The sequence below is a fragment of the Lissotriton helveticus genome, chromosome 10, assembly GCF_964261635.1.
Source record: "Lissotriton helveticus chromosome 10, aLisHel1.1, whole genome shotgun sequence".
Lineage (NCBI taxonomy): Eukaryota > Metazoa > Chordata > Amphibia > Caudata > Salamandridae > Lissotriton > Lissotriton helveticus.
The window spans coordinates 552,664,919-552,689,864 of record NC_136071.1 but is presented as its reverse complement, the minus strand read 5'-3'; the positions used below and the strand labels follow the sequence as shown (position 1 = coordinate 552,689,864).

Sequence of the window (24,946 nt, the reverse complement as noted above, 5' to 3'; positions counted from 1 at the left end):
CTGCATGGACATCTCTACCATGGTGGTGGAGATATCCAGTCGCACAGGTATATGATAAATGTGAGAGCGACCATCGGGAGTAGCGGGTAAATGGGAAATAACTACTCAAAAATGGGTGTGGTTTATGGAAATTTAAGGAGAGGTTTTGGAGGGACTTCCTGATACAAAACACACGCGGACAAAACAGTAAGAGCACTGCAATTCAAAATGACGACCCCAGAAGCACAACACAAGTGTTATTTTACCCCAGCACAGACTTAGGCAAGTCAAGCACCACACATGGATAAACACTGTTAATGTAGCACACTCCCTCAAAAAGACAGAGGAGGCAGGGAATTAAAATAACACCCTATTTGAATTAACGTTAAATTAATTAAATTAATTTGACATTTAAAGTTGTGATAGTACATGCTTACCATCTAAAACGGTGACTCTCAAAGTACGGCCCTCCTGACTTTTACATGGGGCCGCATGGTCAACAGCAGCACTGGGCTGCTGTTCACTCGACTCAGCACTAACATTTTAAAGATAATAAATAAATGAGCAATTATGTATTTACAGGTTAAATGAAGTTAAAGAATGGAAGTAACTGGGGTGTCCTGCACTGCTTAACTTTGGGAACATCTCCATTTTGAAAGACGTCTTGCAACAAACATGTAAAAACATGGTACAGTCTCTTCAAAATGTAAAAAGTGCAGAACCTTTTCACCTTAGTACCTCAGATCCTTGCATTGAGAAGTATTTTTTAAAAGTGATAGTTTTCACACATAACTTTAGAAACATTCATGCTTCCATCCACCCAGACAACAATGCCAATAGTGAATTAAGAGGCAGGTCAGTTGTTGTGTGCACCCTTTGGGTAACCTAGGTTGCTATTATACATGGACAGTATTGTAGTATATTAAATCAAACACAGGATTAGGTTTAGTACAGCAAACATCCAGAAGTCATGTATTTCAAGATTCTCTGATTTGTCTTAATGAAGAAAAAGAAAGGAAAGCGAAATTTAACAATTGCCTAGGATCACACAATTTGGTCAAGTGGGGAAGCTGGGATTGATCTAAGATTTTCTGGTTTCACATTGTGCAATTCAGCCACTAGATGAACATGCTACACTTCCACTACATCTCCCTAATACACTCCACCCCCTCCCGACAGCCACCCTGCTGGCATTAATGTGGCCCTTGGTCACACCACAGACCAAACATTTTGGTCTTTGGGAAAATGTTTGAGTACCTATGATCTAAATCGTGTGTGCAATAATAGACAATGAGAACATACTTGCAAGAGCTGCAGCAGAACACTATCATATTTTGTAAACTATTTATCTTCAGAGTTGCATGAATCTAAGCCAGTTTAATAATTTAAGTAAACGCAAACACACCAATGTCCATTGCGTCATTCTGTACTCATTAATGTACATCATGAGTGAGATTGTGCAATACTGTCCTCTTCACCAGCCACAATACTGTCTGTGTTTTAATTTCTCACCGATTTCTGTTGAGTTATGATCAGCCATATTTCATACATTTTATTTAAGGGTTACCACTTTCTGCTTCCTACCAACATTTAACATGGCATTGCCGCATGTGATATGTGGCCCAATATGATACAGGCCATCTTTCTTAGGGAACTCATACAATATCTAAACCGCTCTGCATCCTTGGTGCTAGCTGCTGAAAACTCCATAGTTGTTAGGTTTCTTCATTCTATCTTATTAAACTCTATAATTAGATCTCCATCAAATATGATGCTAACTGTTTTGTAAATTAACACACTGTAGTAACTTGCTAATCTTCATTAAACACCTGTATTAGATGTTTCTACGCCAAGTGCTTGTGGGACCCATTACCTCCAGGTCCCTCCTGACCTCGTCCCATTCCTTAAAATATGGAGATAACCATCTCCATGACAGAAAAAAAGAAAAGGAGCATGCTGGGATACCCTACCTGCTCCCTCCCACTGGGAGTACATAAGCAGTACCAGCCCAGCATGCAGCCTGTTCTTTTTTTCTGTCTCCGACAGAATGGATGTTCGAGTGTGCTGTGCTGTTCTACTTACTGCCTGCGCCCGCTCCTGCCGGGCTGGGGTGGTGTGCTGGTCCTTCTCTGCTTCCCCTGCCCGGCTGCCTGGCTTCGCGGGCAGGGGTGCTGTTTCCTGGTTTCTTCTTTTGTCTGCCTCCCGGCCTGCCTGGCTTGCTGGGTCGCGGGGCTTCTTCCTGGCTGCTTTCTGGTTTGCCGGCCCTTTGCGGCTGGTGCGCCGTCATCCCGCTGTTCTTCCGGGTCGCCAGGGCGCGCCTCCCCGTGCTTGGCCGGGTGGGAGACGCGCTGCTCCTGCGGCTTGCTGGCGTGGCGCTGGTTGGATTCTGGTGCCGGCGGTGTGTGGGGGCCTCGTTTCCTGATGCTGCGGCCCCCGCTACGGGTGAGTCCCGCTTTGCGGTGTTTTGCACTTTTCTGGTGCCATTCGTGCTCGCTCTGGGAGTTGTTGTGGCATTCTACCTGTGCAGTCTCCGTGGCTGCTGGGGAACCGGGTTTGTGTCTTGGCAATGACGCTCACCGTCCTGTGGTTCTGGGCATGTCATTCTTTCCCCGTGCCTTCACGTGCCTGGATGTGTCCTCATGCACCGTGACTGGGTACACCTATTTGGGCTGTGGTCCCGGGTGAGTGAGGGTACGTTTCCTGACCGGGGTGCCACTTACCCTTGCCGGCTGGACGCAGACTGGTTGCTTCTGCTGGTGTCTGTGTTAGGTGGCTGCTGGGGCACCTCCTGGTGGTCTGGCCTGCGCCCTCCCACTGCTGTTTTTCTTCCCCGGATGTGCGTGTGGTGTGGCCTGCTCTGCCCGGTGCTGGGGTCCTGGGGGGCGCCTGGGCAGGTTTCTTGGGGGGCGATGAGCTGTTGGAGCGCTCCTCCTGCCCTCCTTGTGAGTTCCGCGTAGCGGGCCCTGTTTCTTTCTTTGTTGTTGTCCGCCTTTCCTGCTGTCTTTCTTTTTCAGGTTGCTCCTTGGCCGGGTCCTTGGCTCCCTGCCTGTGGCCAGTGTGGATCTTGCTGTGGCCTCGGCGGGGCGGACTTCTCTGCCCGGCGCTGGTGTTATGGTGGGCGCCTGGACGGTCTGTTGGGGGTGGGGGGGGGGGGGTGCTGTTGTGGCCCTCTTCCTGCCCCCCTGGTGAGTACCTTGTATCGGTAGTCCCTTTTTCTTTCCTGTTCACTGTCCTTGTGTACTGTGTGGCGGTTAGGGCTGTGTATGGGTGGTTTGGCCTGGCTGGACATGGTTCCGTCTTTTGCCTGCTGTTGTCCGTGCCTGTTGCTGGTGGGTGTCGTCCTCTGGGCGTCTCCCTGCCGGTTGTGTGGGGTGTGTGCTGTTTTCCTGCACTGTTTCCTCCGCTCATGTCCGCATGTCGCTTGGTCTCCTGTGCTACCTTGGCTCTTCTGTTGCTGCCTTGGTTTGCCTTCCCCATGCCTCCTCGACTGCTTGTGTTCTGTTGCTCGGGGCGGTGGGCTAGTGGTGCGTTTTTCCTGCCACCTTGGAGTCCTTTTCTCCTCTTCTTGAGGGGGTTCTGGGGTGTTTCTCCTGTGGTGGGGGCCTCCTGCTTCATGTGTGTTGGCCCCCTCTTTTTGGCTCTCTCTGGCGTTCTCCTGCCCGACTTTTTTGCTGCGGGGGGTCCCCTGTTGCTCGGGCCCCCCTGCTCTGCCCTTGTTGCGCCCCTGGTGGGTGCGCTTGTGCCCTTGGAGGGGTGTACGTTCCCTCTCGCTTCCTGCCTACGCCCTGGTTCCCTGTGTTTCCTTTTTGTGTTCTGGGGGCGCTTCTGTTTTCCCCTGTGTGCCTTGGGCGTGCCTCTTGGGTTGGCTTGCCCTTGAGCTTTGGTTTGGGCTTTTTCTTCCTGTTTCCCTGGCCTGTGTCCTGTTTGGGGATTCCGGTTGGGCCTTGCCGGGCTCCTGTTCTGTCATTCTCCGGCTGCTGCGGCTCCCTGTGCTTTCTGTTCCGGGGTTCTTGCTGGCTTTCTTTTCTGTTTCCGTCCGGCCTCTCCCTCTGGTGCTTGCCGCTTGGATTGGGTCGTTTGCCGCTTGTGCTGTGCTCTGCGGCTGTGTTGCCCAGTGGCTGTGGCTTCTGGCCCTCCTGCTGCCTGGCCGTCCCTGGTGGGCTGTCTTTCTCCCTTGCGGCCGGCCTTCCTGTTGTTGGCTTGGTGTTTTCAGGCTGCATGCTGGGCTGGTACTGCTTATGTACTCCCAGTGGGAGGGAGCACGTAGGGTATCCCAGCATGCTCCTTTTCTTTTTTTCTGTCATGGAGATGGTTATCTCCATATTTTAAGGAATTGGACGAGGTCAACGGTACTAGGAGTAATGAAGATTACCGGTAAGTAATAGGACATTACTTCTGTTTTTTTAGGAGAGTACGAGTTTACACTGGACGATATGTTTAAATTGTTAAGGATCAGTTTGCCTTGTTGATGTTAATTTAACATCACAATTTCCACTTATCTTTCAAACACATTCTATTTATTCAATCAGACCTTTCGTTCATTGTGGGGGCTTGAGCACCCGCAAGGTTTCTTGGAACAGTGGAAACAGTATTCCTTCCTTTTGCTAATTCGAACATGGTCTGTTGTCTGGTAGTTTGGAGTATTTAAGCTTGGACCAGTTTCTCAACTGCAAGAATGTTATCTTGTTTCTACTATCAAAATTCATGTCTGAACCAGTGGACGAAGTACGCAGGGGAATGTGTTCTGTGGAAGCTTTTGTGTCCAAGTTAAACAAAAATATTTACAGATTGTACCATAGATTTTTGTACTGAAATTCTTTGTTTTTTAATCACCACTGTATTTTTAAAATGATGGCAACACTCAGTTTTTAAATTTTGTTTCTGAAAAAAAAAGTTATAAAGTTTAAGTGAACTGCCATTAAAACTGACAGCAGCCGTCAATCAGACTTTTTGTATATTGAAAGGAACTTCTGTGACATTGTTCATTTCAATGTAAAGAGAAGACCAATTGGCCAGATGTCAAAACTAAATTTGGCAGATGGTAATGTCTTCTGCCACGCTAACCAACTGTACTCTGTCACAAATCCTTACGTCAGGCCCTTAGTTTTGTATGAGTGAGCATTTAATCTACAGTACATGCTAAGTCCCATCATTAATAGTATTTCTTTTAACTTTATTTTAACTTCTAATGGAAATGTTCTTTCTTGAAAATATATTATAGGTGACTTACTGTTGGACACACTTTTGTGTGGATACAGGCACTTTATTTACAAAACCTAATGAGTACAACCTTTAAAAGCATCCATCATTTTTAAATGTTTTTTAAGGCTGAATTTAGTTTTTCCTCAGGAAGAAATTCTACACGATATACATTGAACAAATAGTTTATTGCTCAGAGAACATTTCCAGAGACATATATTAAATAGAAAAGAGTTTCTTTTGATAGTATACTTAGTGTACATTTGCGCTGCATTTAGAAATATATAATACTCCGAATCAGACCGTTTAAGATAAAAAAAACTGCTTCGTATATCCGGCCCCTACAGTACGCTCTCCCCTGTATTATACTTCTCTTAAATCAATACAAATCTAAAATGAGTATACAATCAAGTTGCAAGCTTTTTTTCAAACATAGCCCGGTTTTCTTGAAGACAAACAGGCTGCATTTAAAAAAATAAAAAAATCTTAATTTATGGAGGTGAGCTGATTACCTTAGGAAGTCACCACCCCTCTTACGGACTTCAATCATAGTGAGTCTCAATTTGCGACCTTGCTCATAAATAGTCGCGAAGTAGGTCAGAATGCGACCAAGTACGATTCAGAACTGTAAGAACCAACCCATTAGTACATTGGTCTGGTCTTAATATTCTTTGGTGGTTGTAAAAATACCGGTTGTAAATTGCAACCAGTATTTTGCGACCAGTAAACTGTACTTCTGCCCCGTATTTTCTTTGACATTAGAATTCACTGGTAATACGAAAAAGAACAGTTACTAGATGTACGCAATAATCTATTATCATAAGTGACTATTGACATCCCTGTGCCCCTGTTGGCAGAAGCATCACTGAAATATTGCTCTCTCTGCCTCCTGCCAAAACTAAAATGACAGGCAGGCGGTTTATTGGCTCGCTTTCCCTACATTTTTCTGGTTAGACAGTTAGCATTGTTTCAGCTTGAATTACATATCCCAAGTAGAAAGAAAAAATACAAGCACTTTAATTCATTAGACTGTCTAATGTGTGAAAACATCTGCAGCACAAACCACACAGGAGTGTGAGCCAGCTGTGGTGTATTTGTGCCCTAAAGTATTTACTTCCCTTATGGCCTCACTGTTTCCAAGCTGCTTCAGCAGGGTCATCCCAAAAAGCTTTTCCTGAGCCTTGTGTGTAAACATAGACATAGAATATATACACTCTGCTGGCAACAAAGGACTTTCTGCTTTTCAGTCTCTAAAGCTGTTCCACAGAAACCTTTGGCTAGAAAATCAATTCCTGCAGATCAGAATTTTATTGGAAAATGCTACACCTATTTCTTAATGATGACATACGCACATCAGATTGCTCGTCATATGGAACCCACTTTAAGAGCATATAGATACTTTTTCATATTGTTCTACATTTATATCCTAAATTTGAATAACCGTCAATTTTGAAGAATAAAATGACACCTAAATGTAGGTAATGAAAATACTTCGAACCTGTAACGTATTTAGTGGGCGCCCAGGAAATCCTGTGAGAGTTGAGGCTTTTGGTAGAAAAATGCATAAAGTTCCTGGACAGGAATATGTATTCACCTTTAATTCTAAAAGAAAATGTGTTTAATTTACCGTCCCTTATTTTAACAAATTTACTTCTTTTCTATTGATGTCTGTGGTGTATCTACCTTAGTAGCAAGAGGCTCCTTAGTGTATATATATCTCATACCCAAGCTAACATTTACACACGTCACAAATGTCATGCTCAACGTTCCCACATCAGTTCCTGCTACACTTCTGGTCCCTCAAGCAGGTCCATCTAATCCCTTGAGTGACACATACAATCCAGCTTCCAGTCACCTCCACATAAGAAACGGAGGCAAAGGACACAAGAGCATACATTCAACAACAAAGTGCTTCTCTATACTGATGAAAGCACTTTCAGGCCGACTCCATCATGCCGTGAAATGAGGGTATTCATGCTCAACCCTCTGCTCCTGTATCGAAATATTTCCCTTTTTTTGGGAGCTCCAGGACCGCAGGCAGCTGCAGAAGTGTTAGAAGAAGATGTATTTCAGGACATCAGATTTGTGGTTCCCAAAGATGACATTCGTTCGGATCTCTGCACACGGGAAACAGCCGTTACAACAAGGTTTTTACCAGATTGTACCTTTACCATGCATGTTTTTAGAACGCATATGCTTTTACAACGTATGCCTTTACCACGCACTTAAGGTAAGTTTGAGGATGTGGGTGGGTCTCCCTCCACAAATGCATTGTTTATATATATATATATATATATATATATATATATATATATATATATATAAATATATATATCAACAATGCGTGGTAAAGGCTTACGTTGTAAAATCATATGCGTTCTAAAAAAATGAGGGGTAAAAAATGTATAATAATGGTATGCAGAGTATTTCCCTGTGTTGTTCCGTCATACAGCCCTGCAAACCCCCCTCAGCTCAGTCTTTTGTGATAATGACTCGAATTTTAATGTGTTGTAAATTTATATGTGCTTTTATGGCTGTAATGGCCGCAATAACGTTTTTTGATGATGATGATGATGATGATGATGATGATTATAATGACAGCTTCAATATAGGGAAAACCTTTCTCCTCCTGTACGGCAAGTGGGACACAATGTCTCAAGAACTGGATCGGCCTAGTGTCCTATTGCTTAGGGTGCTCAATGGCAATAAAATCACAGTGAATTGCACTTTACTACCCTTGAAAAAAGGGATTTCTATGCCCTCCTGCTGACAAAAGATGCCTAAGCCTAGTATATTGTATCCTCCATGGTCACCTAGGGTTATCTTAACATGGGTAGCAGGCTGTCCTAGCAGGCTGCTGATTGCAATGTTATTGACTTGCCGTGGGGTGGGAAAATCCCTTATGGTTCTTCAGCTGCCCAATACTTGAAGCGGTACAAATCTAGTATGTTCAGTTCTAAATCAGTGAGATTCAGTCAAGTGGTCCTAACCTGAAAACAGTTCTCCTTCAGCTATGTATGTATGTTTATTGTGTTTCTATAGCATGAACCTTGTCAAAAGGCATTGGAACACTGTGTTGGGTCAAAGACAAGCACTGTCAATGAGTGATAGGAGAGGTCGCTTCATTGTGGATAATTAATGCATTGTGAAATAGAGTTCTTGGTGACTCTTTAACTCTTTCCTAAATGGGAGTAGTTGTAGGGTGATCCCGATTAGCAAAGGTTTCACAATGTTTCAAGGTATAAGCATTTGATGGGCAGACCGGGAATACTATTTCAATAAGCCTTCTCCTTCCACTAGCGCATCTGCTTTCAAGGGTATTAAAAAAAAATCAAGGACTGTGTTGGCCAATCTCATTTTAGTAATTCGAGACTAGCCTTGCCAGGCATCATTCTTTAACTTCTAACCCTTCAATAAGAAAAAGGCCTATTATTTTCCCAAAAGGGCTGGACTTTCTAACAAGGGATGAGAAGAATTTTACAGCGCTCCTTACTCTCGCTCAGCTTGTTAGTTTCATTCACCAAACTACATTTCACCCATCTGTGTCTTTCCTCAAACTGCTTGGATGCTTTGGTGGCTGCAAGAAATCCACACCAGGGCTAAGTACAAGTAGTCAGCCCTTTCACCTGGTGTGTCGGCAATTTCATGTTATTTTCCAAGCACCTGATAGGAATAGACATGCAGGTAGACGTCTTGAAAATCAAATTCCTCTGCCATTGGAATGTACAAAATAAGGCAGAGAGGGCTATTTTCTTAACCTTCATTGAGGATCAAACACCAGCTGACTGGCTGTTTGAGTTTATGTTCCAAATATGCCTTCCTGTGAGCTGAAGCTAAACCACAACCATCTTGGGTATCATCACTTTTGCAATGCATCAGTAAACTCAAAGTCCTAAACACTGTTTTTCAATGAAACAAGATGGCTTTCATTTGGGTGTCAACATCATTTTGGAACTCTCTCCCAGAGAGTTTTTCCCCTCCTCCAGAATGATATTAAAATACCCAGATTGTTACAGAATTAATAATGATACCGAGCCACACTCTATTTTGACCCTTGTATGTTAACCCATCCTTTACTCACTTGGGGCATATTTACAAGCCCGTAGTATAATTTTTTGTGACACAATGGCGGTGCAAACTACCAAATCATATTTAGGAGGCCACGCAAAGTCGCTTTGTGTGGCTTTGAATGTCCTCATACATACGGAGTAAGGCAAGGCAGCGCAAATCGCTGCGTTTCCTTATTCTGGGAGATGTTCCATGGGCGTTGCTGTGGATGTTCCCTCGAGGCACCCATGGCTGTAAGCTGACTAAATGGCTACAGCACAGGGGGAAAGGACAGGAATGCACTGTGCTGAACGGGAAACATTGTATACAACGCATGTGCTACAAAGCGTGTCATTACAACTAATGTTTTACAGTGCGAAATCCATTACATCGCATGTCATTACATCGCATAATCCATTACAACGCATTCCCCAAAGTACCACCCCGGCAGAGTTAGAATTGCGTTGTAATGGATTATCTATTGCTATCTTTCTCCTCCATCCTCCCCCATCCCCTCATTTTAGGTACTATGGAATTTATTCACATGTTATGAATGGGAGAGGGTGAGGACATAGGAGCCGGAAAAAGCCATTTTTGTTGTGAATTCCTTTTTTATTAGTCTGCAGTATCTAATACCCCTTTGTCTTTGGCCACTGACCTATGACTCAATTATTCCCATTACAGTATTTCTTGTAGGCCCCAACGTCAAAACATCTCCTATTCTCATTCATTGGCACAGTATCTGAAGAACACAAAGGTGGTCCTAGTAATAAGAGAATGTATCAAAAATTGTATAGCTCTAATGTCTGACAGATCCTTTGCAGCCGATTCTAGTAAACAACAACTAGAAAAAGCAAACATGCTTTCTCTGGACTAATGAAAAAATCTCAACCAGTCAGACCTGTGAATAAAAGGCATACCCCTGTCCATGAACACAAATTCTTCTTCCTTGGTCAGGAAGGGTCCTCAACAGCTGGTTTATGGCTAACATCAGGCGGAGTTACTCCGAGTCTGCCAACATCCAGATATTTGACCATGCTCAAGTCTATTTACAACTTGATTTGGATAACATCCTGCTAAGTTAAAATGTTAGATGATAAACACTTCTATATTGTAAAACATGTAGCTTCTGGACAAGATGAAGGCCGGGAATGCTATGTATTAACATTATGAATATCTATGGATGTTATTGGGCGACAGTATTTAAAGTAAATCTAAGTGTTACCTATAAGTTAAATAAGCCTTACTCATCCTACCCCAATTAAGAAGAAAAACAAATAAAAATCACTCGGGCAGAACAGAATACTCTACTCAAACTATGTCAACCATAATTGAAGAAACTGGAAAAAATAGCTAACTATCAGTGCTTCATGTTAGAATTTCCCCGCTGTTACTGGTCCAGTAAGGTTGTGCAAATGGTGATCAAACCTGTCTTCCACTTGAGTGAGAACTTCCTGAGACTCCAATAAAGGTCCGTGGCTTTCTAAAGGGTAGTAAGGGCTTGATACAGGATAGGATCTCTGAATACGAAAAGCAATTAAGACTGCCTCCAACCCCAAATCCAAACTGTGTACTTCGTCTAGATGACCTCAATGGACCACACAGTCATCTTCATCGAGCCCTAGAACCAGAGACTGAATTCTGGCTAGTTCTGGACCACTGCTCAGTTCATCAGGGCCAAGGGGAGCCCTAACTTTGACTTGTGAAAACATTTACCACCCTGGTCCAAGACAGGTCAGCCTTCTACAATTATCTCAGAACATGCCCATAGTCATGACTCACAGGATTATCATGAGCACACAGGCACAGGGTCTTCACTCATCCAGGGACAGGTGCAAGGGACCCATACTTTTGGCTTGCTGGGTTATACATGTGAATGTTAGTACACCTCGCCCAATTCTATCCCCAGAAGACATGTTCATTACTACCAGCCAGCAGCCTAGAGAAGTATGGGTGATGAAGCTGACTAGTCAACTTCGGCTTGCCTCCAAATGATGGGATGTCGGGTATGACTCTGTTTGGGAGCTCAACGCTTGAGTAAGAGGCCACCTGGATAAGTCAATATCAAAAATATAAAATATCCAGTAAAATGTCGAAAAAACTGTGAGAAGCTACAGTTGTTACATTTAGTTTAGGACTTTCTTTCAGATACTGCAACAAAAAAAACAATCCAGATGGTTTGCCACATTTTACAGCTGAACATGTTTACATATTTATACAAGAACTTTGAGTCGGTTGAAGGACTGGAAGTAAGATGAGTTGATCAGTTGGTGGTGATATTTCTGCTTTGAGTTTTGCATCCAAAATAAAAGCTACAGTACTTTAATGCCTAATCTGAGAAGCCTTGGACTCGACGCAGTATTCCACACTCGAAATAATGGTTTTCCAAAAAGTATTGTAGAATTATTGTCAGACCCAGAAGTTATTGTTCCTGCTTTCTTTTCAAGGGTTGCACCAAAACCTGCTGAAATTCCTTTTTGTAGTGCCCACTAGCATTTTATTCACCTCAATGTTATTGATGATTGTTAATTATCTAGCTTTGCGGAGGGCCAGGCTCTGATATTCTCTGATATTCAAAGGAGTTACCTGACAACTTGATGTGTTTTTTTTTATTGTGGGTTGCCAGTAACGGTTGTCCCTCAAGGCATTAGTGATACCAGGCGTTGGAATGGTGGGTGGTGATCTACCCCATAGCAATGTTGCTACGTTGTCTCCAATCAATACTATTTTGATACTTGTAGGGTAATCATTATGGTCGCTCTTTCCAGTCCTGGACGTTTGTGTGATAACCCAGTGCATGCTGGGTGTTGTAGTGTAATGTTGCATCCATTTAACCAATTAAACTAACACACATGAAAGGTATGAATTGTGGGTAAAACTTCAGGACTGCAGACAGTCTCTGTAATGACCTGGAGTGAGGTGGGCATCCTAGATGCTTATTTTGTCACATGCTGATTTAGGCCAAGCTGTGTTGTGAAATTATTTTGGCCTCTAACTTTGACTGAAATGCTGGCGTGGCACCTGACGGAGCCCCAGGATGTTCTAGGGAATGGACTACTCTGCACTAATGCTCCCCTCTAGCTCCTTCTCCCCCAACTAATTGGGGCCCTTGTTGCATGACCTGGGATGTGCAAGAGACAACATAGGGAACACTGGGAATGCTGCTCTCCACCTTGTGCCCAAGGGACTTTACCCCTAGCCTCGACGTTTCCACAGCAGAATTTAGTTGCCTCTTCTCGACATGTGCATAGAGAATCCACTTCTCATGTGTAGCGGGGAAAGCGCCTGCTCAACCCAGTGGTGTAGCGGGGGGAGGCATGGTCCTCCCCAGGTGGCACTCTTTGTGGGGTCAGCCCTGGGTGACAGTAGGTCTAGCTACACCTCTGGCTCAAATGCCAACAACTGGTTGGGCTTGTGGGTGGGTGAGGGAGGAAGGGACTGATGACGCCGGATTCTTATCTTTTTTTTTTTAACCTTATCTTATCAAATTCTCGAATCCTCTTTCTTCGGATCTTTCTTGTCTGCTAAGAAGTGTAAAGGGGAGAAACTATTTTCAATTATATTCTACCAGTGACCAAATCAATCCAATTCAATAAACTACTGACTACAGAAATAAAGTTTTGAAATGTTTTACAAAGCCAAAAACAATTGGACATACAAGCACCTCAGCAAGAGGTTAAGAAGATAAATGGGCACTAATACAAACATAATCCTATGCAAGAGCCTCAGGCGACTCAATATAATGATCAGGGTATTCTCCAAAAGCATGAGGCAGACAATGACAGTCCCTACTTGAAGAGATGACTGCAACTGACCTAAAAGAGAGAAAGATTATTAATCTATCCCTACACTAACACTAAAGTGGCATCCCTCCTTAGCATCATTCCCAGGCAAGAGGAAAAGGTGTCAGCAGTGAAGACTTCCTCAGAAGTACACTCACTTGCAAAGGTAAGTAGCCAAAGCTACAGAGCTCGTTCTAAGATGCTCCTTCTCGCTTCCCTCCTAGCCTTCTTCTCTCCACCCTCGGGGTACTGTCCCTAATACAAAATCTCAAAAACAATGAACACACCCTGGACACACCCCTTCAGGCAGGTCTTCTTTCAGTGATTTTCCATCTAAACATTGACTTCATCCAAGAAGCGTTAGGTCGACCTTGAGTTCCAGACACCATCTTCGCTTAAACATACTATCTACATTCCAGTACCTATATGCGATCAGGCCTTCATACATTGAAACACACATTTTCCAATATTACGTTATAAGCAGTGCAATTATGGTCATCTAATGCATTATTTTCGATTACATGAATAAGCAAACCTACATGTGCAACTTTAATATGATGCACGTTTAATCCTAATGCATCACTTTACACGTAAATTAACACATTCTGCATCATCCAAAGCACATTTCCGATTAAACTCTACTTTGATCTACATAAACTTCATGGTGGGGATGGTTCAGGGACAAATAAAAACAAAAACTTAACTTCACGCCGCTGCCATCTCCTGTCGCCTCAGCGCTTCCTGCTTCTGGCCATGGGCAAGGCTCCCAGCCTGCCCTGTGGCCAATCCTGACGCTGCTTTCGCATGAGAGGATTGGCCTGAGCGCTGGCAAATTATTTCCCCAGGCAGACTGGGAGCCTGTGCCTGCTCTCTCCAGCCCCAGTAACGCAGCTGAGGCTGGAGAGACTTCACTGTGCATGAGGGGTTTGGCTGGCCTGAGAAGTTTGGCCGCACACCTCATGCACAGTGAAGGGAGGGCCCACCACTCATCCCCTCGACTCGCCCCTAAGACTTGTTTAACCCATTGCGTGCTGCCGTCGGCCGTCGCGAGCACTACCTTCGTAGTGCTGCGCACGTCCAACGGCCGATGCGGCCCCGCCCGCGCAAGGAAACGCCCGCACCGTGGCGGAATTACCACCGCGGTTAACGGGTTAATACCTGTTTTATTATCATTTTATTTGCTGGTGGTGGCAGGGGACGGCGTTTTTTATTGCTTAAAGAGTAAAGCCCTGATTACAAGTGGGCAAGTAAATTCTAATACCTCCCCAAACTCATTTTTGCCCAAGGATTGGAAGAAGTACTGTGGTCAACACCACACCCTCCCCAATTTTCCTAAGAAAACATGTTAAATTCTGCATAATTTGGTGCAGAGAGCACCGATTCCACATGTGAATCTGAAGCAGCATTATTTTCTGCACCCAGGAAGTACCACCCCCCAGGTGTTGGTTTTTATTGGAAGCAATACACCACCCTTTTCCCCTCTCACTCTGAATCAGGGCCTTCGACGACCCGATGTGCTCTCTTCTAGATGGAATTGAGTAAGAGGTGAGATCAGGTTAATGGAAGAACTGCCCAAAGAAATATAATATGGACCTAAGTCCGGAATGTTTTTCATTTCGGATATTCATGCGGTGTATGAGTACTGTACTCCTGGAAATCAAGACATATGGCAGGGGAGGGCCCACAACAACACTTCCTCCTCCCTCCTCGCCCTCCCACATTCCTCGGCGCTGGCCTCACTTTCTTTTTGCAGCACGCTGTCATCCAGATTACTCCAGGCACCGGTTATTTTTATCGCATCAGAATGTGTACACACCACTAACCTGTGATTTCATTATTCCAAGCTGAGCACAGAGGAAACTATTATGTCTTAAAGGTGGTTGATTATACGCATGATTGAACAGCAATATGGCAACTTATTCATAGATTAGAAATATATGCACAAGTAATCTCTCCTTGCATTACAGGATGAAAGTCACAAACCAGGGTAAATGCGCTAGTCTATTTATTTATTTTAACTATTTATGCATTGCGTCCAGATCTGGAGGTATCAAGGCTTTTTGCAGTGATACAAGAAAGAAATGAAATTACAATTGGTAATAGGAAAAAGTAACTAGGGAAGCTAGCAGCTAGATACAGTGTGTGTAGGTGGACCCTGATGGAACTCCACTGGCTCCCCTTGCCAGCCCGCACCATCTTCAGTGCCAGCGGCATCACCCACAGCGGCATCACGACCAGCACCCCGGCCTATCTGGTTGACAAGTTCACCCCCTCAGATGGATCATGGTAAACAAGGCGCAGCCATGACACCACTAGACTGAGGGCAAAGTAGTGTGAAAAAGAAAAAAAATGCCACTGGGATTCATATTAAGCCTCTACGCCAAAATGTAAAAATTGCTCACCAGATGACTGCCCTTTTCAGTTCTCAAAGTTTTTAATGCAGCGCCCCCGTGAAAAAAAAAATCATCAGGGACTCCTAACAATTGTTCACATTTATTCTAATAAACGGGGAATGTTTCAAAATATCTAGCTGGATTTATTGAAACATTGCAGTTAAGTTCTGTTACCGTTTTGAAAATGAAAACAAATGCAGGGTTGCCAAACATACTACTCTGGTCATACAAGCCTCACTAACCTGTAAAATTATCCACAGTGTGGTTATTAGAAATGGGTTTGGGGGTTTTTGAAGAATATTCCCTCCCCTTTGGACACCTTCTCCCAGCCAGGATATAAGCGACAACAGATGTTAGCAATGGCCCATTACTGCTCATCCCCCCATCCCCGCTGAAAACAAATAATGCACTGTTATGAGCACAATGCCAAGTCTGGCACCCCCCTGGGAATCACCTGAGGCCCGTCCCCTCGGTTGAAGACCCCTGCTTTAAGTGAACAGATAATGTTACACTGAATCAGAGTAGGTGTGTTTGAGTGATGGGTTTTTAGCTAGCATGATTTGATTAAATGTTGCCAGTAAGCACCTCACAGGTGTAGTTTAATTAAATGAGCCACACATTGAAGTCTTCACACAGCCACTGTGCAGGGCTCCCAGGCTGCACTTTATTAGCTGCGTGATCTCTGATTGCAGCCGGAGCTGTATTTTCTACTCGCTGAGTGCATTCATTTCACTGTTGCAATCAGTACACTCCTGCCTTTTGTTAAACCTCTGAAGAGCACAGTTGCTATTAGCGTAAGGAATGCAGCTAAACCTCAGAAAACAAAGCAGCGTAACACTTCGTTTCCAGGAAATGATAGAGATTTAACGTCAGCCCCAAGGCCGTACGTGCATTTAAAATACCAACCGGCCAAGTGGGGCCAGTTTGTGCCTATATACAATTATTGATTCTATCTATAATTGCTATGACTTTGGCACAAACTAAAAATTACAGAGCAGTTTAGTGGATAGAATATTTCGGATTATTATGAAACAAGCATTCTTCAAGATGCTATTCACTATTGATGATTGGTTGATTGTCACAATCATGCCATCAAAGACGAAATAGACCAATAATCTTTACTTAAAAACATGAACCTTCAGCAGGTGAAGAAAGGCAAGCTGACATTAGTTGCAACTAGTTTCCAGCAGTCTGTTTTTACTAGGTGACATGCTAAGACTGCTCACTTATGATAAAGAACTAGGTTGTGTTATACTCCTGAGGCCTGATGGGGCACTAGGCCTAAACACTGTTCTAATGAACTAAGCAAACACGAAACCTGTCAACACTTGCACTTTTCAAAAAAGTGCTTAGCAGTGCAGCTAACTCCACGTTGCTCCTCCACTACTGCAACAAAAACACAAGAAGTCCTTGGAAAACCTTTAGAATAACTTCCAAACAGTTTTTGGAAAAAAAATGAATTGCCCAACATTAACAACTTGCTCTAACTGGCACTGACTGGTGGACAGAAAGCCAAACCCGTTTTTATTAAAAAAGAAACATGGAATTAGAAACACATAGAAAATCAAAGAATACAAGAATCATAGCTATTTTTCATCCTACTTTTATAGATATGACTCCCAAATTTAAACAAAAAAAACTAATCTTAACTAATTATTTAAAATATTCTAAAACACACTTAACCTGCAGTTAATAGCAAGCTGTATAACAGAGATCAAAACAATTAACAGAAGACACGTAAAGCACTCCAATACCTTCAGATCGAGTCTGCGCTATATAAACCTGCAAAAAAAATTTCAGATAACCCATCTGTGGGATCGATTACAAAGTCCTCCGGAAAGGCTCCGAACGGGTTTCGGATTCGGCGAATCCGATTCGGAACCTATGTTTCCGACTGAATCGGATTCCTTTCCAAACGACTGAGTACGATGAAAGAAAACCGTCCGGGCTCTCCGAATCGGTTCCGAACAGGATTCGGTCAACCCGAGTCGTTAAGAGCCGAATCGTACAGCTCTATGGACACTGTTTCCGAACAAGCGATAACGATGACCAATTATGCCAATCGTTCTGAATCGGTTTGTCCGACACTAAACAGATGTCGGAATCTGACTTTGGGGGCCCGTAGCAGGCTCCCCTTCACCCGTAGGCCTCCGGATGTGACCTGTGGGGGTTCCCATGGAACCCCTCTTTACAACCATTGCATAGTGTATAGTGTGTCAGGCACCATGGGGTGCCTGCCGCAGGGTGCAAGGTTTTCCCCTACTCCCCCTTTTTAGGTCTCGCTGAGCCAGCGCTTGCGCTGCTCCGAGACATTTAGTATCGGGGTTTTCAAAGTGCTGCCTGGTGGCCTAGCACTTGCGTTCACGCGAGGGCGCACACGCGCAGCCGCCATCTGCCTCCCTAGCCGCCATCTGTCTTTTCTCCGTCGGGTAACTGTTTTCGCAGCGTGCTTGTTGTAAACTTAGTGAAAAGCTGCATTTTGTTCATGTTTTGTATTTTCACCTCTTATTGAAAGGCTGCATTTTGTTCATGTTTTGTATTTTCACCTTCATGCGTCCGTTTGGCACGACCCTTCAGTCACCAGCACATTTTCTAAAACGAAACGGTCGAGGCTACACATCCTGGCGCTTTCACTTTCGTTCGCAGCCCTCACACTACCACGCCCGCCGTGCTTCAGTGAATGCTAGCTCCAGCATTACAAAATGCTTCAACTCCTGCAGCGCATGGTGTGTGTTGAAACCTAAGCCTGCTGCTGCGGAGCGAGAGGCGGGAAAACATTGTCTTCATAAGGAAAGAATGCTGTGTACCTTGGGCGATCGTAATGCGTGCAATTCAGACTGGAAACATTCCTGAAAGGCCTCCGGACCTGCCACATCTGAAAGATTTGCTACATAAAACCTGATAACTTTTCCATGTTTCTTTTCTTTTTTAATTGCCGGGCAGTTTCGTTTTGCCTGCCTGCCTCTGCCCAGTGCTTGCATGCACCCCTGCTGCAGCCTGTACCTACTTTCAGTATGGTAACGCATATGCTGGCGGGGGACTGTGCATACCGTCGCAGCAACATATTGGCACAAATATCTAAAGGCACACATGAATGTGCGCACCTTCTACCACTTTTTTAACTGGTGTAGGAGTTGAGGAGCTGTAATGGGATGATGACGGGCGCAGAGCGCGGGCTTTTAAACGTCACTCTGGTGACTTCCCTTTCAGAGCTCAGCTGATCTATGGGTCACAGTGACAGGGTGCATGTGTCTTGGAGTCCTACATGTGCGCCCTGGTGTTTGTTGGCAGTCCAGCCGAGCTGCCACGGCTGCCTTCCTGTAAGGTAGCAGTGCTTGCTTTTTTCAGCAATGCTACCCAGTGCAATTTACGTTTTCGAGCTCCCTCCTCCTGTTTTTTCTGGGCATTTTTGTATCTTGTGCTTTTTGAAATGCCTGTACAACGAGCGGAAGCCCTCGCCTCCCTCCATCTGGTTCGCACTGGTATGATGAAAAGTACGGCGATACCACAGCAATGCCCGACACTGCGCAGTCCAAGTGCAGAATAACTCCAAAGGGCAGGAAGGCGTAAATTACCACCACCAAACCCAGCATTGTGTATGTTCTTGAGCGTAAACCAGATATCATGTCCCCCCTCTCCCCCTCCCCCTCCAGCATTGCCATGTCCTAGCACTGTTCATGGTCGGGCATGCACAGCACACAGGCGCAGGACATGGCTACTCCCATCAACCCCGTTTGCATAGTTTTATAAGGCAGGCCTCAGACCTGTGCAGCTACACTATTTTTAATTGCTACTTGATCCATATTGAAAAGCATAACATAGGTTTCTTGTACAGAATAGCGAGACAGATCAGTAGGGAATGGTGCCTGCATGTGGCGATATTTCATTCTTAAATTGTATATTTTTGATTAAAAGGGAGCACCCAGTGCTATTACCCTCATAAAAGAGGCCTCCCCAAGCATGCCTGACGAAAAAGCATTTCTTGAAAATAGGAAAGCAGCCCCATAAACCTGTGTCTGTTTACAGAATTCGTCTGTAGGTTTTTTGGTGCAGCTGATGTTTAAACTTTCAGTGCCTGTCGGTCTTCTTCGGGCGTCTTAGGCGTCACATCTCTCTCTGACAGAAGCTCTTTACCTACGTGACAAAGTGCAATAGTGAAACACCGACCCTGCACATGGCTTCATTATGATAAGTAAACGCTGGTCCGTAGCATGGAAGATTCCATCCGCAATGACTCTGAGTGACACACATACTTTGGGGCATACTCTTAGATCACCAGCACATCAAATTAATGGTTGCCGGCTATACCACTACTATGCAGACTCTGGAGGAACGGCTTTTGGACAGAAAACTACCATGATTAGAAACCTATGCAACTGCTTTCTAAGTGCATGCCATTGAATGCCTGACGCATCTTAGCGCCTAGCAGCACTGCTCTAAGCACAAAGCATGTTGCAGCACCAAGTATAATGTGCTGCATTGCTAAATACTTATAAGGTCCTAAAGGCGAGATCTGTTGGCTATGCCAATGCTTGTTTCAATGGGAGCCTGTGTTCTCGTTCGAAACCCAGGCTCCCATTGAAGTCAATGCGAGTCCTATCGAACGATGTTTGGAAGCATTGTAATCAGTCGGATAGACTCGCAGAACTCGGTTCGGTCAGAAACGATTCCGGAACTGATTCAGTCGGAAGAGTTTCCGGACTACATCGTAATCAACCCTCAAGTCTAAAATAAAGAATGAAAAGGACTAAAAAAACAATTATTCCAGTGATATATTTTTGAAGGCAAAAAGTACTTAATCAGTAAACTGAAAAGGCTAATTACATGTAGTAGGGAGGACAGGTTGATGTTCTTCTCCTCCATGACATTGAGATACAGTTGAGTGTGGTCCTCATATTGGAGAAAATGATCACATGTTCGCAAGGAAAAGATATGTATTCATCATTTTCTGACCCCTTTAAGTTTGGTTGTGTTTTTGGTACTGCATGCTATCTGCAAGAATCCTGTTTTGTTTTCTGGGTACCCTTTATTCTGAGAAACCAGTCATGTTGACCACCTTTTGGTTGTTCTAAAGGGACGATAAAGTTGGCAGTATACCTAATGTGTGCAAGAACGTGTCCATAGCAAAACTGTGAAACTTTTGGCCCTTTGGTTCTAACACTTTCAGTAAATATGCTCCCCCAAAGTCTGCATCAACAATGTAGGGCAACACACTGGACAAGATGGATTTACAGAAGCTCACCACCACTCACACGGATGCATTCAGTGGATAACAGATTACCTACTTCAAAATAATTTTAATAATAGTGACACTGAATGGGATGCGTTAGACCGCATAAACCAATCAAGAAGATTATTTCAACTGATCCAGATTTGAAAATGATTTCACGCAGTTCGACCCCTATATGAATGTATATATCTCGTGTAGTAACCATTACCTGTCAATCTAACTTTTTGTTCCCATCCTTCTCCCCTATTCAGCTTTGAAGAGCCCTGCTGCATTCCATGAACAGATCAAAAGTTTGGAACGAGCCAGGGTAAGAAAGTTCCCACTGGTTGATAGTTTAATATTGTCCAGATATATTTTTATTCAAGGCAGTTGCGAACAAAAAAAGTTGTGATAATATTTTAAAATGCATGTGCAAAACCCCGGTTTTACAGTAGTAGAAATCCATTAACCACTCTTTCTGCAAAACCAAAGTCTGCGGCTGGCGTTGAGCAAATTCTCAAGTCAAGTATACCCACTGTAACGCAAAAATGTTCTGCAAGTGAGTAAAGGTTAATGTATGTGGGCGCGGTTTAAGGAAATTCACCTGTGCACACTGCTGTGGTGATTGTGGTCAGAGGGACTAAAAACAACATCTGAATGGAAGGAAGTAGAAACATATTAGTTATACCCAGGACTCTTGAAATTTGGCTAGTACTCCAGAAGATAAAAATGCTGGCAAACGTGGCCTAAAGACTGTGTTCAAGGACTGTGCCTTAGTGTACAGCTAATGACTGCACAGAAGATATCCCAGATGGGAAACAGTCAGAACACCGAAATCTGAACCACGCATATTCCCACTACACAAACTCTACCACGCTTGCCTAAACCACGTATATGCCGTCCCCACGCATATGCGGGGTTAAGGCAGTGCGCAGTCTAGCTGCTGGAGGATGGAAGGAGTAAGACGCTGTGGTGAGGTAAGTGGGGCTGTTTTTTCTCTAGGGCTGGGAGGGAGTCAGGGTAGGTTTTAGGGCAGTGGACGAGGTTGGGGTAGTTTAAGGGACATCGCGGGGCAGGGGATCGGGGTAGTGTAGAGTTTTAGTCCTCAGGGCAATGGTAGGGAAATGGGTAGTTCGGGTAGTTTTTAGGGCTGGGAGGGGGTTGGGGTAGGTTTTAGGGCAGTAGAAAGGGTTGGGATAGTTTAAGGGATATCGCGGGCGGGGTAGTGTAGGGTTTTAGGCCTTTCGGCAGTGGAAGAGGAATGGGAAGTTGGGGTCGTTTTTGGGGCTGGGGGTCGGGGTAGGTTTTAGGTCAGTGGAAGTGGTTGGGGGTAGTTTAAGGGACAGTGCAGGGGGTGGGGTAGTGTCAGTTAATGTGCATGGTTTTAGGCGTTAAGGCAATGGGAAGGGTATGGGCAATTGGGTTCGATTTTAGGGCGGGTGTGGGGTAGGATTTAGGGCAGTGGAAGAGGTAATTTAAGGGGCGGCAGGGGGAAGGGGGTCGATCGTGTAGGGTTTTAGGCCTTAGGGCAGTGGGAGGGGAATGGGTAGTTGGGGCCGTTTTTATTCGTGTTGGGGGTCGGGGTAGGTTTTATGGTGGAATAAGGGGCGGGGTAGTTTAAGGGATAGCGCGGGGTCATGGGAGGCGGGTCGTCATGGGAGGCGGGGTAGTGGCGACCTTAGTCACACATACCCCTTTATAATTCATGCCTATACCACAAAATTTCGTGGTAAAGGCATGCGCGGTAAAGAATACATGGTTAAGACGCATTTGTGGTAGAGGCACGCTTGGTAAAACCATTTGTGTTTCTATCATACAGCTGTCACAGATGACACCACAAATGAAATGATCAGTGACATCACATCTCTATTTACATCATGGATTAGTTCACTGATGTGGCAAATGATTGCTCTTTCACACATCTTTAAATTGCCTCTGGAAATGCAGCCTAAGGGATGAAAATTATACTGCAGGCTTCCTTTTGTAAGAAAGTCTATTTTGATACATGTTTCTAGCAAGTGTACACCTGTCTATGACATCACAAATGCCATCATTAAGGACATCAGAGGTGCAATTAAATATTACATCATCATTATCAGTGGCATCTCAGAAGGTGTGAATTAATCCTACTTTCCACATCTGTTAATTGACAGTGTAAGCACAGCCTTGCTAACTATGGGTTCACTGCAGGGATATCTGTAATTTGAAAACAGAACTGCAGGCTTCCATATCGAATTAATGTCTGTGAGGAAATGTTTCCTCTAAATATAACTGCATCAGTCTTTCCTTCAGAAACATCTAGATGTTGACAGTAGTAGACCATCCTTGCAGCTGCATTCAAGGGCAAAGCTTTGCACCTAGATCCTGCTGGAAACGACTGCTGGCTTCGCTCTTCGGTGTGTCGGTCTGTGAACCAACTGGACATAGTAAAAGGACGTGTTCAGCAGGCTATAGTGGCGGGTGAAAACATTAATGCCTGTCCCAAGGCCAGATCCTGAATCCAGAGCCTTCAGTGCCCAGGCAAATGTTGAGCCCAGTGGGGTGCAGGAGTGGTGAGCAGTTTGTGATGTCACAGATTGATTGATTCGTTACTATGCTTCGAAAGCGGACAGTTAATAGAGTGTGTCTTCATGCTAGGTTCATGTCTACGTCATAGGAGATAAACCTACAGAGGTGAAAACAATTTTTTTCAGATTTTTCTAAAAGAGGGATGGTCAGTATTTGACATAAATGGTATTCTTAAGAGCTGCTGTGCAATTAAGAGAATAAACCATCCATACGAGAACAATGGACATGTGGGGTAGTAAGAAGTGCGATTGAGGCAGAATTCAATAGACGTGACCCCAAGCATCAGTAAGGGTCAGCTGTTATGGACAAATACAGTTTAATTGAAATGCTAATATATAATACCAGGGTCTGCCCTGCAGAAGCACCAGAAGATGTGGGGTGGAGGGGGAAATTGATGCATTACAGTGGTATGGAGAGATGAAGGGTTTGGACTCAATGGGAACATTATGAGGGATCTTTAAATGGTCTACAAGTCAAAAGTGCTGTTAAGATAATAAATTTGCCTAGCCAGCGAGTAGGTAAGTTTCAATTCTATTAAGGACGTGGAGGCGAGGATTATGCTCATTCTTTCTTCGCTTTAATAACCAGAATTTTCACAGCAGCTTGTCATCACAGTAACAAAAAACTACATTTCCCATAAGCAGGGAAAGAAAACAATAGTCCTGCATAGTCCTTTCACTCTGTTGCTGCCATCCGACCAATAAATCCTGCTGGTCCTTCTAGAACTCCCTCATTCTTCGCTGGAGGATCTCTCCTTTTCTCAACCAGATTGTTTCACGTTATCGTTCCCTGAAAAAGACCACAATGATCATTTACTGTCCCCTAAACGGAGTATACGCAGTAAACAACAAGCCAAGAGCGGTAAACATTAAACCATATGGTAAATGATATCATATCAACACCTTTATCCTGTACATAAAACTCTTTACGGCTTTAAAGGTTACTTACACCAGTACGGGGCGGGCCAGAACCCAGCCGGTGGGGTGTCCCCTCCGGACTCAACAGGAGACGGGGAGTTGGGAGGAGTCGGATTGGAGAATCCCAAGAAAGTTCCAGTAGAACCGGAAACCAAACTTGCGACCTCCAAAACGGCGTTATCAACACTATCGAAGCCTTCTATCTGCGGACCTGGGCCGCTACACGAGTTATCATGGAGAATGGCGGGAACGCATAACCTCTCTCCTGACTCCACTCCTGAGAGAACGCGTCTGTTGCCGCCGCCAACGGGCCCGGCCTCCAACTGAAGAACCGTGGAAGACCGCGGTCCAGCCAACATGCAAACAGGTCGATGGAGAAAGGACCCCAACGTGTCTGCAGGTACCGAAAGATTTCCGGATCTAGTTTCCACACACTGGCATCCCGAAGATGGCGGTAGTGCCAGTCGGCCACCGAGTTCTCGGTCCCCGGAAGGTATTCCGCTGTGACGGAAACATGGTTGGAGAGGCAGAATTCCCAAAACTGCTTTGCTAGAGTCGCCAAAACCTTGGATCGTGTGCCGCCCAGGTGATTGATGTACCTGACCGCCGACACATTGTCCATCCGTAGAAGCACTGGACCCTGTCTTTGGTCCAACACCGCACTGCAAAGGAGCCCGCCAGGAGCTCGAGGCAGTTGATGTGAAGCTGTTGCTCTTGAGGAGACCAACTTCAGCCTGTGGAGAATTCCCCACACCTTGCCCCCCAACCGGAACGGCTTGCGTCCGACTCTATAATCAAGTCGAGGGCGGAACTGAAGATCGCCCTTCCGTTCCAAGCTTCCATGTGCGATAG

At 44.6% G+C, this 24,946-nt stretch overlaps 1 protein-coding gene across 2 annotated transcripts in view; it reads left to right on the top strand.

The window, feature by feature from the left end:
- The window catches only part of MRTFB (myocardin related transcription factor B), a 304,268-nt gene that overhangs the window by 117,099 nt on the left and 162,223 nt on the right, over positions 1–24,946 (top strand). For both annotated transcript variants that reach the window (XM_078663095.1, XM_078663094.1), the window contains exon 3: positions 20,882–20,937. In XM_078663095.1, coding sequence (XP_078519221.1) covers positions 20,882–20,937 — 56 coding nt within the window. The remainder of the gene's footprint in view (positions 1–20,881; positions 20,938–24,946) is intronic.